General features: G+C 36.3%; 1 protein-coding gene across 5 annotated transcripts; it reads left to right on the top strand.

Moving 5' to 3' along the window:
* The first annotated feature begins 1,161 nt into the window (after positions 1-1,161).
* Positions 1,162-16,226, top strand: mgrn1a (mahogunin, ring finger 1a). Of its 5 annotated transcripts, none has more exons than XR_010801876.1 (17): positions 1,162-1,530; positions 1,877-1,995; positions 2,101-2,189; positions 2,365-2,511; positions 3,133-3,250; positions 6,331-6,397; positions 6,489-6,532; positions 6,765-6,812; positions 7,469-7,537; positions 7,834-7,993; positions 10,226-10,338; positions 10,760-10,986; positions 11,218-11,332; positions 11,618-11,660; positions 12,411-12,712; positions 12,839-12,955; positions 14,889-15,002. XR_010801876.1 is itself a non-coding variant. In XM_066663791.1 (17 exons), the coding sequence occupies exons 1-16, from the start codon at positions 1,308-1,310 to the stop codon at positions 14,768-14,770; spliced, it is 1,737 nt and encodes a 578-aa protein (XP_066519888.1). In that variant the 5' UTR covers positions 1,162-1,307; the 3' UTR covers positions 14,771-14,775; positions 14,889-14,981. The 5 variants fall into 5 exon arrangements, 3 of the variants coding, with proteins under 3 accessions (XP_066519888.1, XP_066519887.1, XP_066519886.1); XR_010801877.1 differs by lacking the exon at positions 14,889-15,002 and adding an exon at positions 14,733-14,764; XM_066663791.1 differs by lacking the exon at positions 12,411-12,712 and adding an exon at positions 14,733-14,775 and having other exon boundaries at positions 14,889-14,981.
* Positions 16,227-18,034: the final 1,808 nt, after the last annotated feature.

Raw genomic sequence — 18,034 nt, 5'->3', positions numbered from 1 at the left:
AGCAGGCACACCAATCACCCATTTCAGCTCCACGTTTTGAGTCTGAGAAACTGCATTACCCATCAGCCCTCGCTTTGTTTGTAAAGCCCTGGAAGGCAGAGTTTTATGAATGACGGCCTTTCCCGGCCAATTCTCGCCCGAGCCACGCCGCTACCTCACCAAATATGGTGAACAAAATTTCCAACACCAATTGAATTGCGTGGAGCAACGTAAAAGTCCAAAGACACCACTTCAGAGGAGACCAGTACATACGGGTTTTGTGCAGTCTCATCAATGCTTTCCCATTGACCACACTGCGCTTATTTGAGTGATGCTCCTGCGTTCTCTGTGGCTCCTGTAATCTCTATTCAGTAATATAAACTATTTTGAATTTCGAAGTAAAATATGCAGACACTTTCAAACACTTGCACTAGTGTGGCATTAAGTACTGAAAAATTTCTAGCTGAAATCATGATACAACCCCTACTTAAGTGCTACATAATTTACAAATACACTGCCTTTTAGGAAAAGTAACTCACATTTCAAGACGGAAGCATGGTGTACAACCATCTATAGGTACAATTATGACATTTGTTATACTTTATAAGCAAACAGTAAATTGACATATATTTATTTGTTCCTGCATTCTTGGCATAATTCATGCTAATCCAAATGATATTCTGTGGCACTTGTGACATGGATTCATAATACTTAAGATTCATTTTCTTATAATTCTTTATGTGCATAAAGATAAAACTCTAGGTAATCCTCTCCTAAATAAATAAACAAATAAATATATAAACCGATAAATAAATAAAAGTCCAAAAACGTTGTTAGGCCGATTGTCTGTGAAATTTTACCATAAGTTCTGAGTGACTGAATGAATGTGTGATGATGTCTTGTGATTAAGTGGCACCCTATCCAGTGTGTGGTAATCTTTGCGCACAATTATTCAAACTACGTTCTGAACTCACCGAGCTCACGTTACAGAAAATAAGCGAACGAACGAATTAACGAATGAACACCAGTATTCGAATTACTGTATGCAGTTCACTGGTGAATCACAGCGCTTTTACGTACTACACTTCCCACAATTCTTAGCTCCATGAAATCACGCGTCTCGCGGTGGAGCTAGTGTTGTTTCCAAAGAGGAGAGTCACTGGAATATTGTTGAAGTATTATTTTTGTTCCTTGTTAGACCTTAATTTTAAGACCTATTGGTAACCTAATTTCAGTAGTGTGTGCTGAACAATATATATATAATACTTTTTCATGCGTTGGAGGATCATTCTGACACAGAAGTACCGTTGAACGTAATATTTTTGTGCATGACAAGATGGGAATGCGAACGCATCTATAACGGAAGAAACAAAACTAGCAAAATAAACCAAAAACTCTGTAAAACTCACGTTCTTCCCTTGCCTTCAAGTTTCATAAGTCCAGGAAAGAACCTGATTGGGAAAATGGGTTCAATTCTAAGTCGGAGAATTGCTGGAGTTGAAGACATCGATATTCAAGCCAATTCAGCTTACAGATATCCCCCGAAATCAGGTAAGACGTTTAAAATAATACCACTGGAGAAACTAGCCCACCATCCAATGACAGTGCTTACGATGCTTACGTGAAAATTAAACAGTAATAGCATATTAACAAACGAGGAACACATTATTTCCATCCAGATTTTATGCATTGGTTATGCATTCCTATCATGTGCCACTCCTCCTCCTCCTCCTCCTCTCAGCCTCGCTACATTGTTTTTATTGTTATTGATGGCAGTGATTGATAGTAAACATTGTGTTAGAAATCAGTTCAGTTTTGAATAAGTTAATTAACTTTGATAATCCACAGGTGTCAATTTGTTTTACAGTATGACTTAACATTCACTCTCACTTCTCAGGGAATTATTTCACTAGTCATTTTTTCATGGGAGGGGAAAAATTTGACACCCCGCACCCAGAGGGATATTTGTTTGGAGAAAATATGGATCTGAATTTTCTAGGTAACAGGCCTGTTCAGGTAAGCAAAAACTGAGTTTCCTTAGTTATCATTTGAGTCTGAATTACCACATCATCTTAATGCAAATATGTAGTTCCTAAATTTCTAACTATTCCTTTATCTTAGTTTCCCTATGTGACTCCTGGACCCCATGAGCCTGTGAAAACACTGAAGAGTCTTGTAAACATCAGGAAAGACTCTTTACGACTTGTCAGGTAACCTGGTCCAGCAGGCCAGTTCTTCTGGGCTTTAAAACCGCTTAACATAGAAATATTCATTAGCTTTTCATACATATATGTTAATAAAAAATTATTTTGTGCTTCAGTAATCATAGTTACATAAGAATAAACCAAAAATATGTGAAGTTAACCTCTAGCTTTTGTTTGTCAGGTACAAAGATGATACAGAGGGCTCAACTGAAGAAACTGGAAATCCAAGAATTTTATATGGTGTGGAGTTCTCCTTTGATACTGATGCCAGAGTTGCCATCACAGTATTCTGTCAGGCATTTGAAGAGTTTTCTAATGGAATGGCAGTGTAAGTATCTTTAAGTTCACAGAATTTAATTAATTTAAATGTATAAATTTTCCCCCACATGATTAAAATGTCATTGACCATTTATTATGTTAATGTAATATATTTCATAATATATTTGTTAGTGTGACATATATTGTTCATGTGAAAATTATGTACACACTTTTCTGTGCATTACATTTTTATTTCTTAGTGATTTTATTCAGTATTATGACAAAAAGAATGCAAACATTTTATCTATAAACTGTACTTTAAGTCCTAGTTACAGGATGGATTATGCTCAAATAGCTGCGGTATTTGTTTCCGTTTTGTGGGAATGTTACAGGTCACAGGAAGTATGTAGATCACATGGTTGATGAACTAAATAGTCCCTAGGTCCTGCTTCTGTTATCCGAGCTCAGGGAAATACGACACTACTGTAGCTAGAAAACAGATCGCTTTAGAAGCTTCATTGATGCCATGCAAATACAGAACAAATAAATCTGGACTTTTAGTTAACAGTTAAAATATTGTTATTTGTTGGTCCAATTTATTTAAATGTTTAATGTCTAGAAATTTGATTGGTTATAATGAATACAACAAAAAACTACATAATGATGATCATGATAATATTCACCTTTCAAGGTATACTCCTAAGACTCCAGCTCTGGTGTCCGAAACAGTCCATTATAAGAGAGGGATAAATCAACAGTTTTCTCTGCCATCTTTCAAGATTGATTTCACTAAATGGAAACCAGAGGAGGTAAGGTTAAATCCTAAGTATTTAACCAAAAATATTGGATAATGGCAGCATTCTTAATATATTAGATGTGAAGCATTTCATGAGCCTGGCTTCTAGCTCACTAACTCATTCACTCACATACTCACTCATATAAAAAATTCACTTGTGGTTAGGAACTGAACAAGTAGGCTATTTCTCACATGCTAAGATCAAATCAAATTTATTTATATAGTGCTATTTACAACTGACGTCACAATGCAGATTAACATAATTAGTATTAGAACAGATCATTTCAATCAAAGCCCAATGCGAGCAAGCCGAAGGCGACAGTGGCAAGGAAAAACTCCCTCAAGGCTGGAGGAAGAAAACTTGTGAGGAACTCGAGACTACTGATTTACTATTTTAATTATCACCAGTTAAGTTTCATTATACTACAGAACAGTAATAATAATTATAATAATAATAATAATAAGAAGAAGAAGAATAGTGACATCAATCTGGGGGCATAATAACAGTGCATCAGACTGGAAGCATCAGTCAGAGTGTTGCTAATCTGACTCCATTCAGTGTAATTGATGACTGTGGGTAATGGTGAGTGGTCATTGGCTAGCAGCAGTAGATCAAATTTTCTAGTTTTAGTGAGGACCCTGGCTGTAGCATTTTTAATTAGCTGGAGTTTACTCAAGTTTCTGCTGGGGCATCCTGATAGTAGTGCATTGCAATAATCTTGATGTAATAAAAGCATTAACTAATTTTTCCGCATCTGACAGGCATAAGGCATTTCTGAACTTGCGATGTTACAAAGATGTAGGAAAGCTGTTTTTGTAATGTAACCTATATGCTGATCAAATGATAGATCTGAGTCCATTACTACACCCACATTATTAGCTGATGAGCTAGGAAGGACAGGGAAGTCAGCAAAACTTTGTATTAAGTCTGATACCTTATTTATAGCAAGTTTTGGACCTAGAAGGAGAACCTTTGTTTTGTTGCTGTTTAGTAGACGGACGTTGTACGGCATCCAGTGCTTCAATTCTTTTACACAGTCCTCCATTTTCTTAAACCATGATAGGGTCGTTCCACTGATTCCAACCATGTTCTTTAGTCTTTCTAGCAAAATAGTATGGCCAATTGTATCAAAAGCTGCACTGAGGTCAAGTAGAACCAGCATGGATTCTTGATCAAAGACGAGAAGGTCGTTTGTTATCTTAACTAAAGCCTTTTTGGTGCTATGGGGTGGCCTAAAACCAGATTAAAATTTTTCATATATGTTATGTTCACATATGCAGGTATGAGCGAAGTTATTGGGCCACAACATTTTCTTAGATCTTAGATATAAATGGAATGTTAGAGAATGGAATGTTAGGTCTGTAATTGGATAGTACACTAGGATCAAGATTTGGTTTCTTAATCAGGAGTATAATAATTCTAGTTTAAATGCTTTGGGTATGTGACCCAGTCTAAGGGACGAATATAGCACTGTTAATGACTTATTATTGACTTATTGATTATGACTGGTAAAACTTCTTTAAATAGTTTTGTTGGTATTGCATCAAGTGTGCAGGTCATACAATTTGACGAGTAGATGATTTTCACCAGTTCTAGCTGTGGAAGTGGGTCAAAGGCCTCTTATGTGTCTTCTATGTTTTGTTCTATATCAGCCATACCAGATGACAAACATGCTAGACTTAGTAATATGGCATTTATTGTTTGTCTAATGTTTTCAATCTTGTTGTTAAAAATGTCCATAAATGCATTGCTGGTTTTAATGGCTGGGATCTGTGAATTAGTAGCTGCCTGATTGTTTGTAAGTTTAGAGATCACACTAAAGAGTACACTAGGATTGTCTTTATTGTGTTCAATAAAAATAAGACACAAGGGGGAGTTAATGTGATTGGTATCAATGGCATTAGTGTTTTGGTTCTAAATAACCATCATAGATTTTGATTGTTCCTGTTAAATTTAGCAATTAATATAACCCCCTTAATTATATTTCCACATCAAATGGACAGTCAAACAGTCAAAAATTGGATTAAAAAAGGTAAAAAAAAGTTCTTCGCACTTAGGAACATCATTGTAGTACCCAAGTTAGTAACTACGACTGGTTCCACACTGGTGACATCCTAAATTCATGAGAGATGGGTGGAAGAAGGGGGGCTATTACCCCAATCTAATGTCTGTTATTTTGGCATGACATGTAGAAGGAGACAGATGGCCAATCAAAATATAATTGGTAGAATACTGACAGTGAGGCGAACTTAACGCACTGAAAGCATCAGACACTCCATCAACTTGTGGGCAGAGTGTTTGTGGCTGAGACTAGGGTAAAATTAGTCTCAGCCACAGGTGCTTCACCCACCAGTTGACAGAGAGTCTGACACCTTCAGTGCACTAATCTGACCATGCTGTCTGTACCTCAGCGTATACGCACTCCGTGTTTTGTTTTGTACTGGGTCTTTTACTGGTCCAATATGAATCATAAAGACTATGTCCTTACACACGTCATGCCAAAACTCTTTAGAGTCTGGCAATGCAAAACTGTGTTAAAATAATATTTGTCGATGATTGATTGATTGATTGACTAGTTAAGTAATCAATCTTTTGTACAGTTCTTTCTTCTCAGAGTCAATACATGTTAATAACTACAGTAATTATAAAATAAGAGGCTTTTTAGTATTTGCTTATTTATATGTAATTCTGGCTTTGTTTTGGTCAGGCAGTGCTGTAAAATGTTTTGAAAGTGTAGAAAAATTTTAAAAATAGACATTGACCTTTTTGTATTCAAGACTGTGAAAGATTCAGAGGTTCAGTTTGGTATGATTTCAAGAGATGCACAAAAGTACAAAACAAAGTGTATTTTAAGCATGTAGTGCTCCTGTAGCATGTATTACTTAACTTCATTGATTTTAACTTAATATTTTTCTGTTACATATTTGAAAGTTTATCATAACATTAGGTTTTATCAATCTATCGAGTGTTACTGTGTATCCGTAAAACATTTGTCATTAGGACAATCAACTTACAGTTTCTTCAAATTTAGAAGTGTCAACATTTTGCATGGAGGATTTTAATAGTTTGACACTAAAAGTCTTTTTCTCTAGCTGAACTTTGACCTGGACAGAGGTGTATTCCCGCTTGTGATTCAGGCAGTGGTTGATGATGGAGATGGTAGGCCCCCCTTAACCTTTAGAGAAAAATACTTTTATTTCATGTTACAAGTGGCAATGCTCCATCATAATTCTATTCTTTGCTGTTACAGATGTCATAGGACATGCTCATGTACTTTTAGCAGCATTTGAAAAGGTATGTAATCTTGTATTCTGATTGTTTTATATTGTTTTATTATTCGCTTTGCATTACAAAGTGAAAAACATTAGATGTGGCTTTTCTAATTGACACTGTATTGCATTAAGAGTGAGCCAGCTGCTCTTCTAAATATTCTGTAAATAATAATGGATTTTTACATTTTTTTTGTATTCCTGAGACAGGTTAGTTGTTTCATGATTTAACTGTTTGAAATTTATTTGTACCACAGCATGTTGATGGCAGTTTTTCTGTGAAACCCTTGAAGCAGAAGCAAATAGTAAGTGTTTTTTTTAAAAGATCTAACCATTATATTTCGACATGAAATTAGGTGTTGGTCACACATGATTGGTTTGCAAGATGCTAATTTTTAGAGTATTTTGCACATTTTGTGTGTGCAGTCTACTTTTCTTTATTTCTCAGTCTATAAAGGCCTAATATTTACAGCAAGCTCATTAAAAATACTTCTTTACTGTATTTTGGATGACCAGTTACTGGTAAAGGAACAATTTGTAATATTTAGTTAAAATATAATAATGAGTATTATTTATTCAAAATTTGAATTTTATAGTGAATTAGAGGACATAAAAAATGAAAATAAAAACGTCAAGAGCTATAAATTGAGGCACCTGAAATTATGTAACTGAAGACACTGCATTCATCATACACAACCTACTTCATCAGCAGAATCGCTTTAGGGTGAATTCCAGTTGTCTGTAGCTCTTTACTGCCAACGTCTGGTCTAAATGTGAACCTCATCTCATATCCATTTCAATAATAAATTGTGGCTTCCAAAGTGTTTGTTTCTGATAATACCAGTAAACTGTTTAAATTTACACCGCGACCCTGAAATGGAGAAGCGGAGAAGAAAATGATGATGATGATGATGATGTTTAAATTTAAATAAGCTCAGCATGTAGTTTTATTTTTGTACAGGTTGATCGAGTAAGCTACCTGCTCCAGGAGATTTATGGAATCGAGAATAAGAACAATCAAGAGACAAAGGTATATCAAGGCGAACAACATGTAGGCTCACCATTGACGGAATAAGCCTTGCACTCTCTGCTCTTTGTTATTTTCAACTGATCCTAATAAATGTTAGTCTCCCTTAGAGTGGGGCATGATGTTTTAAATGTTTACCTTTAGGGACAAAAACTTTGTTACTTCTTTGGATGTAAATAAATTTATTGTTCTGTAATTTAGAAATAATTGATGTACAGCAATAATGTACTGTAATGTAATGTTCTGATACTGAGCATTGTATTTCTATGTTATATACCAATTTCTGTTTCTTTCACCAGTCTGCAGAAGACGAAAACAATGACAACAGCAGTGAGTGTGTGGTGTGTTTGTCAGACTTGCGTGATACACTCATACTGCCCTGTAGGCACCTGTGTCTCTGCAATGCATGTGCGGACACACTGCGTTACCAGGCCAACAACTGCCCTATCTGCCGACTGCGTAAGTGTCTCATTAATCAATGTGTAAATTGTCCCTGTATCTGTCCGTTATTATTTAAATGTACTTCACAGTGCTTCATAGAATAATAATGCTAATAATAATAATAATAATAATAATAATAATAATAATGCAAGGTAGAGGAGCCTTGACAGGGTACTAAAAGTACAAGTGACCATTTTCTCTCCCTGTAGTCTCCATGCACGCATTATTTATTTATATGTTTATTTTATTAATTAGATGAGGTTGTAATTGTAGCTTCAGACAACACGTGTGGAAAGACATTTAGAAAACAGTGACACCTGCTGGACAGAGTCGAATAATGGTGCAGTATTACAGCATGTGGTTTGAAAAAAACATCTAGGATTTTGTGTGTTTTTCTTTCCCAAATCAATCTATAATCATGTTGAATAATCTAAAAAGATTCTCAACAAAGGTAGCCTATTTGTAAAAATGGACAATAGGCTGATCTAATTATCTAAGTTTCTAATTAAACAACAGTGTTTGTTTAGCTTTATAATATGACCAATATTACAGCAGTGCTATATACACAGATCCTTAGTTCTCCACACAAATGCTTCTTGCAAAGAGACTACTAAAATATAATTAATAACTGTGCAGCCATCAATAGTTTCTGAAAAAATAAATTACACTCAGGTTACAGTAGACAGAATGCAGCATTGTTCTGTAAAATCTCCTGTTTAATGATTGTTTTTCTAATGTTCAACTTTTTTTGTGTGTGTGTTTTGTTATGTGCTCATATGCTTCAGGTACTCAAATCACTTTTTGGGGGAGACTAATGCTGTAATAAAGGTTTCATTGGGTTTTGTTTTGTTTTTTATAAAGGATATTATAGAACGAAAAGTGCTTCTAGGACCCTAGAATATTTTAGACCAAATACCATGCATTATCAAACTAAAACCACCTAAGTACCACCTGTGAGGAGATACACACACAAAACCTTTATGCTGTAGGCATACATCTGAATTACTGTTTACCATTTTAGTGAAAAGTCTTAGCTTAGCCATGAGATGGAATGGATCAGTGGACTTTAAAACACAGATCTGGCTCAGCATCCATTTTGTTACAGTATTTGTCTTGTTTTGTTGTCTCTTTGGTAAGTGGTTAAACAATTTATTTTTCAGTTTTGTATGTCTTTTACCTGCTTACCTGCTTTTGCGATCCACAAACTAGTATGGCAAGATTTGTATTGGGATGTAGAAACTGGGGTCGTAGTTTTATTTAATGTGGATATAACATGCTTTGATCTTTAATTTGATATTTGCCCACAGGGCCACTTCTTTTTAACGTAAAACACAAATTCATTTTATTGAAATAGAATTATGGAAGCTGTGAAACATTCTGTGAAAACTATACAATTTCACTTATTCAATCATTCCTTTTTTTCAGTGAATATAGTACATTTTCAAATATCTTCTGGCATACCACCTGAGGATGCTTTACGTAGCTCAGTTTGAGAACCACTTCCCTAGACATCTTTGGGAAGGACAATATTTTGTGGACAACATATCAAACATTTCTTCAGTAGTAGTTGTTTGCATCATGGATATGTAACATTGCATTTCATTTCATGATTTTCTGTGCAGATCATTCATGATGTGCACATTAAAAATCTCTTTCACTCTTAACATCTCTTTTTGCCCTTTAATTTGGGTGAATTCATAAGTTGTAAGAGGTGTCTACAGATATTCAGACTTATTGCGTATATGTAAGTACTTATAGTCGTGACATACATAACTGATTTCTTTGAGAATACCTACAGCACAACATAAATACATAGATGCAATATTTATAATATATTGAGTAGCAATATTCTAAAACATTGGAAATACTATGAACTGAATTTGTGACATATGTTTAATTTGAAGAGTGTATTAGATTTGTATGTGGTTCAACAAACAAATTTGGTGTTCCAGTTTCACTGCAGAAACCCATTGTGATGAACACAGGCAAGCTAATAGGAAATAGCTATAAGCAAACATAAATATCATACATTTTGATGTTAGTTTACTGAGATGCATAGCTAGTTGTTTTGGTGATCTGTGCCCAGTCTTCCTGTTAGCATTAAGGGTAGCTGTGGAATGGTTTTGTCTCTTTTAGTTGCTACAGTGGAGCTTATTGCATTTGAGAATTGCCTGCCTGTTAAGACATAGCTCAATTTGTAACCCAATGACTAACATTCTTTTTTCCTAAATGGCTGTTTTCCTTTGCCAGCCTTTCGTGCACTGCTCCAAATCCGTGCAGTGAAAAAGAAACCGTCTGCCATGCTGTCATCAGTCTCCTTCAGTCCAGTGCTCTCTCCAAGCTCAGATCACACAGAGAACACGGTATGTAATACAGAAACAAATTCACATATCTTAGTGGGTGTAAAGGTAAAATTTAATCTGAAGGTGAAACGTCAGTCAAAAAAAATCTAAATCAGTAAATTATTACAGTAATTATTACTGCTGAGACTTGTTTCCTAAACAATGGGAATTTTACTGAATCTATGTGAGATTACTAGTTTTCAACACAAATATACAAATACTTGTTTCCTCACCAAACTTTTGTTTTAAACAGATCAATTAGCTTCTCTTTCATGTAGCCATATGCCTAGCATATCCACATACTCTCTTTCATATATTCACAACATAGCATTGATTGTCCTTTGTTGAATGATGTTTGGAACTCTATTTAAATGAAATCAATGAATAAAAGAAGTGAACAGAGTTTTGCTTCAGGTCACATTTCAGTCTTGTATATCTTCAGAACTCTGAGAACATCCCTCCAGGGTATGAGCCAGTGTCCCTGCTGGAAGCACTGAATGGTGTGCAGGCTGTGCCTCCTGCTATCCCTTCAGCCCCTCTCTACGAAGAGATCAAGTTTTCAAGTGAGATGGGTGACCCACTGGACTTGAGCAGACGACAGCATAGCATGGGAGAGCACAGCACAGAACAAGCAGCCCTTAAAGGCAAAGGAAGCAAGTCACCAGATGGGTAACAGCACCTAAAACCTGCTAAATAAATCAATATGTTATCCTTGACCTGAATTAACTCTTTATTTGCTTGATGGAATTTAATAATGTCCCTTTATTTATTTATTTATTTATTTATTTTTACTTATACAGTAATGGCCTTTCGTTTATTTGATAATGCTGTGTGTCAAGAGCTTAATCAGTAATTTAAGTTTCTAATTATATGTTTGTGTGTTTTGGGATTGTTCTACAGATCCCTATGCTCCCCATCTTCTCCCATCCAGGAGGAGGAGGATGAGGAGAGACTGTCTGAGCTTTCTGATGCCCAGCCTCGCTCTGTGCTGCCCTACAGTCCAGCTCCCACAGAGGTGTTCAAAATCCGTCCCATATATATCATCACACATTTCAAAATTAAATTATTACTTGTATTATTTCAGTCTATATCAGTAAAATTAAAATGACTTCACACATATTTGAATAGATTAGGTTATGACTATTAGTTTTATTTGTCTCAGTATATGTTTATATTACTGCTATGAGATAGAAGGCTTTGTTTCAAACTTATCATTCAGTAAAGTCCATTAACAGGCTGCCAACAATGCACATTGTTATAGCTGTTTCTGAAACGGTGTTGTCCTCTTAAACTCCCACAGGGGACTGTAGATGGGGACTCTGAACCTGGCTGTCCTAACACAGGTTAGTCTACATGGAATAGGAAGTTTGTTCCAGTGTCATGGTTTGAGGCACTTTTTCTGACTCCCACTGGAAATGTGTGTTAACAAAAGTAGGACATTTAAGACTTGTTGATGGTTCAGCCAAAAGTAATTTTTCTTTTTCTTTAAATTGTATGAAAATCCATTGTCTACTGTGTCTTACTCATTCACTCACTCACTCACACAGACCTTCACTGACCACTTGGGTGCTTAGCATCACTGGCAGTGTGACCTTGTTTTAATATAAAACGTATATTTGTTATCTTTTATAGTTGATAGTTTGTCTTACTGTATCTGAAACCATGCATCCTCAACATATTGGGTACCTTTAGTTAGGGAACATAATTGTACCAAATTCTATAATGAATGTAGATTTTAAAGTTGTGTTGATTTCATACACCCCATTTCATCTCAAGGATGTCTATTATGTTCTTTTATTTTACACATAAGAAGAGAATGTAATGTACCGTTAAATAATACATCTGAACATTAAAAGCACTGCTGTACCTTAAAAGGTACATTTACACTATTTGTTCCTTAAGTGACAATAATGTACCAGTAAAATATTTAGGAATGTAATTTCTAAGTTGTGTATGTATGCTTGTTTATATATCACTTGTTGTACAAAACAAGTTGAAGTTTGGGTTGATAGATTACATTTGGATTTCATTGGAAAATATTTGTATTTTCTTCATTCATTCATTCATTATCTGTAACTGCTTATCCAATTCAGGGTCGCGGTGGGTCCAGAGCCTACCTGGAATCATTGGGCGCAAGGCAGGAATACACCCTGGAGGGGGCGCCAGTCCTTCACAGGGCAACACAGACACACACTCACGGACACTTTTTGAGTTGCCAATCCACCTGCATCGTGTGTTTGGACTGTGGGAGGAAACTGGAGCACCCGGAGGAAACCCACGCAGACACGGGGAGAACACATCAACTCCTCACAGACAGTCACCCGGAGTGGGAATTGAACCCACAACCTCCAGGCCCCTGGAGCTGTGTGACTGCGACACTACCTGCTGCGCCACCGTGCCGGCCCTTTTTAGTTTCTTAATAAACTTGTACAGTGTAATTTATTAAAAACCTTTTATTTAACCTGTAAAAGGGGCTGGGGTGGGTCTGTGTTTGTCTGATTATGTGTGTATTTGTGTGTAGGTTCAGAGAGCAGGGCTCTGGGTGCAAGCGTAAGTGAGATCATGCAAGACTGTCATAGTGCACGCAGCAGCCTAAGCCACACTGAGAGTGATCCCTCAGCTGACCTGGCTCTGCCTGGTGAGTGGACACCGCATCTTAATTACAGCTAGCTTCAGCTTGTACCTCTAGTTGGACTGCAGAATTTTAGAATTTGCAGTTCACTATATTTTCAAATTGAATACCGTAACTAGTATATTGTATTATTAAAAAGTCCAATACAACTTTAAATGACAACCAAAGGTCTTTAGTTAGTTTTTAGGTTTTATTTATTCTTTAAAATGTCACATGCATGCATGTGCATGCTCTTATACTCTTCACACACTTCTGCTTTCAGTGCCTGACGTATTCACAAAAGGCCAGTCTGTCTACATAAAACTTGTCATAGAGTAGATGTGTTTCAGTTTAAAACATAAACTGCTAAATAATATTTAGATGTTTTACAGAAATGGTACTGAAATAGACGGTTGTCAGCTGGACAGTTCAAGATTTGTTTTGCAGTGGACACTGCACAAAAATTCCACAAACAGCAGTCCTTCTGATATGAAAACTACCTGTTTTCTTCTAAAAGGTTTAACATGCAGTTACTCCTTTCAGTTTTTTTCTCAATTAGCAATCACCTCATTTTACTGCTTTGACTCACATATTCCCCAAATGTAGCTGATCAGCTAAGACCTGGTGTATGAAATTTGAATCTTATGGCACTTTTCCACTGCATAGGACTTACACGACTCTGCTCAACACTCTACTCTACTCTTTTGCTTTTCCACTGGCCAAACCTGGTACCTGGTCCCTGGAACCATATAGGTTTTCAGTCCCAGTTCCCTCGGGGTTCCAGTCGTGCCGAGTAGGTACTAAATTGTGACGTGTAAACCCTGCACAGCGCTAATTGGTCAGAGCCATGTCAATCACCACGAAATGCACAGTTCATTCAAATCCAGCAAAAACTTGCTGCCAATAAAATCTCTTAAATTACAGCAGCTTTCGCATTTATTTTTATCTGACTCACAACGGCAGCTCGTAACTTTACCTCGAGGTGTTTTGAAGAGGTTTATATGCTCCTTAGGCCGGCGGCTGACAAAAATTTCCAGTGAAAGCAGAACGTGCAAGAAGTAAAACTGATCCGTGAGAACTGGGGCACTTAGCCATGTTCAGTCCAAAAAACAAAAACAACACGCAAATACATGATGAGTAAACAGCGTCTGCCGCTGTTGAGGTTTTTGAAAAGCCAGCGATTCCTGTTAGAGACGGGTTTTGCTAGGGGTTTGTGAACGAAACGCTTCTTGAAATTCTATGTAAGCTCTAGAAAAACTAAATCCCGGACGTTTGTGAAATTCCGCCCGGACATTTTTTTAAGTCTAAAAAAGATGTCCGGGTAAAAGAGGACGTCTGGTCACCCTAGGTTTTGCAGCGTCACCGGGTCCATTTCGCAGGGGAGCCCTGCCAGTGGAAAAGTTACAAGCTTTAAGGGTGCCGAGCCGAGCTGTGTAGAGTTGAGTCGATTAGAGGCGGACCCATGTGGTGCAAAAGCGACATTAGTCTTGACCTGGTGCCTTGAAGCTATTGACATGCTTATCTCCACCAACAGCATGCATAAGTCATCACACACTTGCTCCAGACTACTTCAGTTTGATCAAAGAATGTTCCAGCCTTTTTCAACTTGATATCTGACACTTCTGAAGCCTATAGTTACCTCTGCCATTAGTTTCTGAATATATAATAAATCATTGCGGACATGCTCACTTGCTTATATTATATTTGAAGTGATAGGAGGTGAATGCTTGCATACTTCTATTCTGCTATGTCTGCTAACCTTTCCTCTATTAATTTGACCTGGCTTTACCCTCAACTTGCTCAGCTTCTGAATCCTGGTCTACTGCTGTTGAGGAATGTTGACTATGGTAGGGGCTTCACTGAAGTGTGATCACTTCTGCTAATTTATGCTTTTAAAACATAGTATTTTGGAGCTTAAAAAGTTGTGAGAAGTTGTTCCTCACTCTGGTTCTCTGCTTAGGGTCATCAGGGTCCATTGAGAGTCTGAAGAGCCAGAGCACCAGCAGCTCCAGCCAGACTTTGCTCTGCCTCCCCAGCAGTCTACACATGGAAGATGAGCGTCGCAGGCCATAGTGGCAGTGTATCTCACTCTTATTCCATTAACACTCTTTCTCTTCTTGGAGCATATCTCAAAGCCTCTTCAATCTTCAATCAAGTGTTTCTCAATCATAGAAAACAGACCACAATAACTAATTTTAAGCAGTTGTATATGAGGAGTGTTTTATCCCTAATAACATCACAGCTGTTATTTTGTTGCAGTGGGTTCTTACAGCTGTAATGCTATTTGAAATATCACACAGCATCAAATGTTCTTCTGCTTTTACACAATTTGGCAAACAAGACAAATAAGTGTAAAACTAGCTCTTGGAACTATATTAATGGGTTTTTAATAGTGGTAGTTTCTTCTGCAAGGACAGGTAATTCCAGGTAAGTATAAATAACATCATTGATTGTTAACTGCAGACAAAAACCACAGTTTATGGAAAATAATGCCATAAAATACCTGGCTCAGCAAAATGCGTGGACAGAAAAGGCAGCAGCTTCTACTGTAGCAAGTTCAGGGTTATGTGTTATATTAATAAGCACATACAATTATTTCGAGAATTTTAGTTAAGTCTTATGAAAAATATTTTATTAAAGATAGTAATTTTAATATTTTTGGAAGTGAAGTTAAATGGTGATGATACAGCTGTCCTATCCACTTGTTGGCAGTTGTTGCAGGAAGAGCCAGGGCTCAATTCTGGCCAGTGTTTGGGACCCTCTGTTTATAGATTTTCTTTCTGTCAGAACCTTGCATGAATCCTTCCAGACTAAGATTTGCTAAATCTGGGAGACTTGATTAAAGGGTGCTGATGTTTTTTTTTTTTTGCAGATTTTCCATTTTATCTGAACTGGGTGTCAGACTTGAAGACACAGTAACCAATCAGCTGCACAAATGATTAATTCTGGGTACCAGTTAGGGGCAGATTAGAGCAGGATTAGGCTTAAAGAAAAGTTAAATGAAGAAGATTGAAGTTAAAGGTGTGTATAAACCTTAACTCATCATAGTTGATTTTTCAAAGATCAGCATGAAAGGACAGTGAGATAGTTTGCCAAAACAGGTCAAAATCTAGACTAAAAATTGACTAAATGTGTTGGCTTTTATAGACTATATACAATATTGATTTGATATTTTGGTAATAAGTTAACTATTTAATATTAATTAAATATTTTTTTGGGGTAAACAAACTATAGATACAACAGTGGGGTGAAAAATTATGAAACATGTTTAATAATTAAAAACAATTTTTTTGTAAGTTGGGACAGTTTGCAAAATGTAAACAAAACAGTGCAATAATTTGCAAATCATTTAAATTCTATATTTAAATAAAATAGTACAAATGTGGAAAAATAAGAATGTTTATTTTTGTTTGAAAAATATATGCATTTTTATATTTGATTTCTGAAATACATTTCCAAAAACCTGGTCAATAAATCATTTAAAAAATTGTGTATTATTAAAAAAATAATCCAGCTAGCACATTAATCCAGCATTAGTGCACATGGCATGAGCATTCATTTAGGATTCATTTTGAAACATTTATGAACTGCCTTAACCCTCAATGCTGTTTCCAAAAATGTTTGCACCATTAATGCTGAATGATAAAGATGTAGGAGCAACATATGCTGCCATTTAGTTTGTGTTTTTTAAATGTGTTTTTAGGAAAGTTTTTGTTTATTTCAGCAAAGTAATGCCCAACTACATCCTACACATTTTAAAACAACATGTCAATAGTATGTTTTTAAACAAATTGAAGATGGGCATATAATTTTCAGAAAATTTCTGTTTCCAAATAAAAGTTTAAATATATTTTTTAAATGATTTGCCCATCATTGAATAATGTGTTTAACATTTTCCTAACATTTTTGGAAACAGCGTTGGGGTTTAAGGCATTTTATAAATGTTTTAAAATTAATCCTAAATTAATGCACTTAAGTGAAAAATAACCTAAAAATTAAATTACGGATCACAGTTTTAGTCAGTGTTATTATACATATTATACATATGGTGTTAGTCCCATTTTTTTTCTTTTTATTTTTTTCAATTTCTTTTCCTTTATTGTCTAAAACTAGATGTTTGAAGCACTTGTCTAAATCACCTGTAGCTGCTTAAGCGCATCACATTTGATTTCACTTATTTAAATGGGGATTTTGCAAGTTCTGCATGTACATTTGAATGTCTGTGTCCGTAATGCATGAATATAAATTAACTTAATATATAATTATATAGTTATAGATATAAATCCTATAAATAGGATATCTTAATTTTAAACCTTTGGACATACTAGAGAAAGGGAGATATATAAAAAAGCCAGTGTTAAGACAAAAGAGATTAAACCCACACAACATCATGTTTACAGATGATATCACGTCAGTCCTACGTAAGCTGCCCTTACTAAGTCTGCAAAGCTCCAGCTACTATCCATCCATCCATCCATTATCTGTAACCGCTTACCCAATTTAGGGTCGCGGGGGGTCCAGAGCCTACCTGGAATCATCGGGCGCAAGGCGGGAATACACCCTGGAGGGGACGCCAGGCAACACAGACACACACACATTCACTCACACACTCACACCTACGGACACTTTCGAGTCGCCAATCCACCTGCAACGTGTGTTTTTGGACTGTGGGAGGAAACCGGAGCACCCGGAGGAAACCCACACGGACACGGGGAGAACACACCAACTCCTCACAGACAGTCACCTCCAGGCCCCTGGAGCTGTGTGACTGCGACACTACCTGCTGCGCCACCGTGCCGCCCCTCCAGCTACTACTCTTTCTGAAATTGTTTGTGTAAACAGAAAAAAAGTCCTGTGGAAACCATGTGGAAAAATAATTTTGAGTCCCCAGAACTGTTATTGTTGCAATTGTCCAATATTCAGATAAACAGACCCCAAATATTTTTTTGCTATGGCAGTGCAATTGTGGTCCAGTCAATTTCTTGTATGTCTTTTCTTCCTTTTTATAAACACACATTTTTGTTGTTCTGAGTCATTTTATTTTTCTGCATTTTAAACTCTGTGAACAATTACAGTCAGTACGACATCAGTTGAAAATAATAATGT

This window comes from Hoplias malabaricus, chromosome 3 (assembly GCF_029633855.1).
Source record: "Hoplias malabaricus isolate fHopMal1 chromosome 3, fHopMal1.hap1, whole genome shotgun sequence".
Lineage (NCBI taxonomy): Eukaryota > Metazoa > Chordata > Actinopteri > Characiformes > Erythrinidae > Hoplias > Hoplias malabaricus.
Note: the sequence above shows the minus strand (reverse complement) of the source record. Positions and strands in the feature narration are given on the sequence as shown.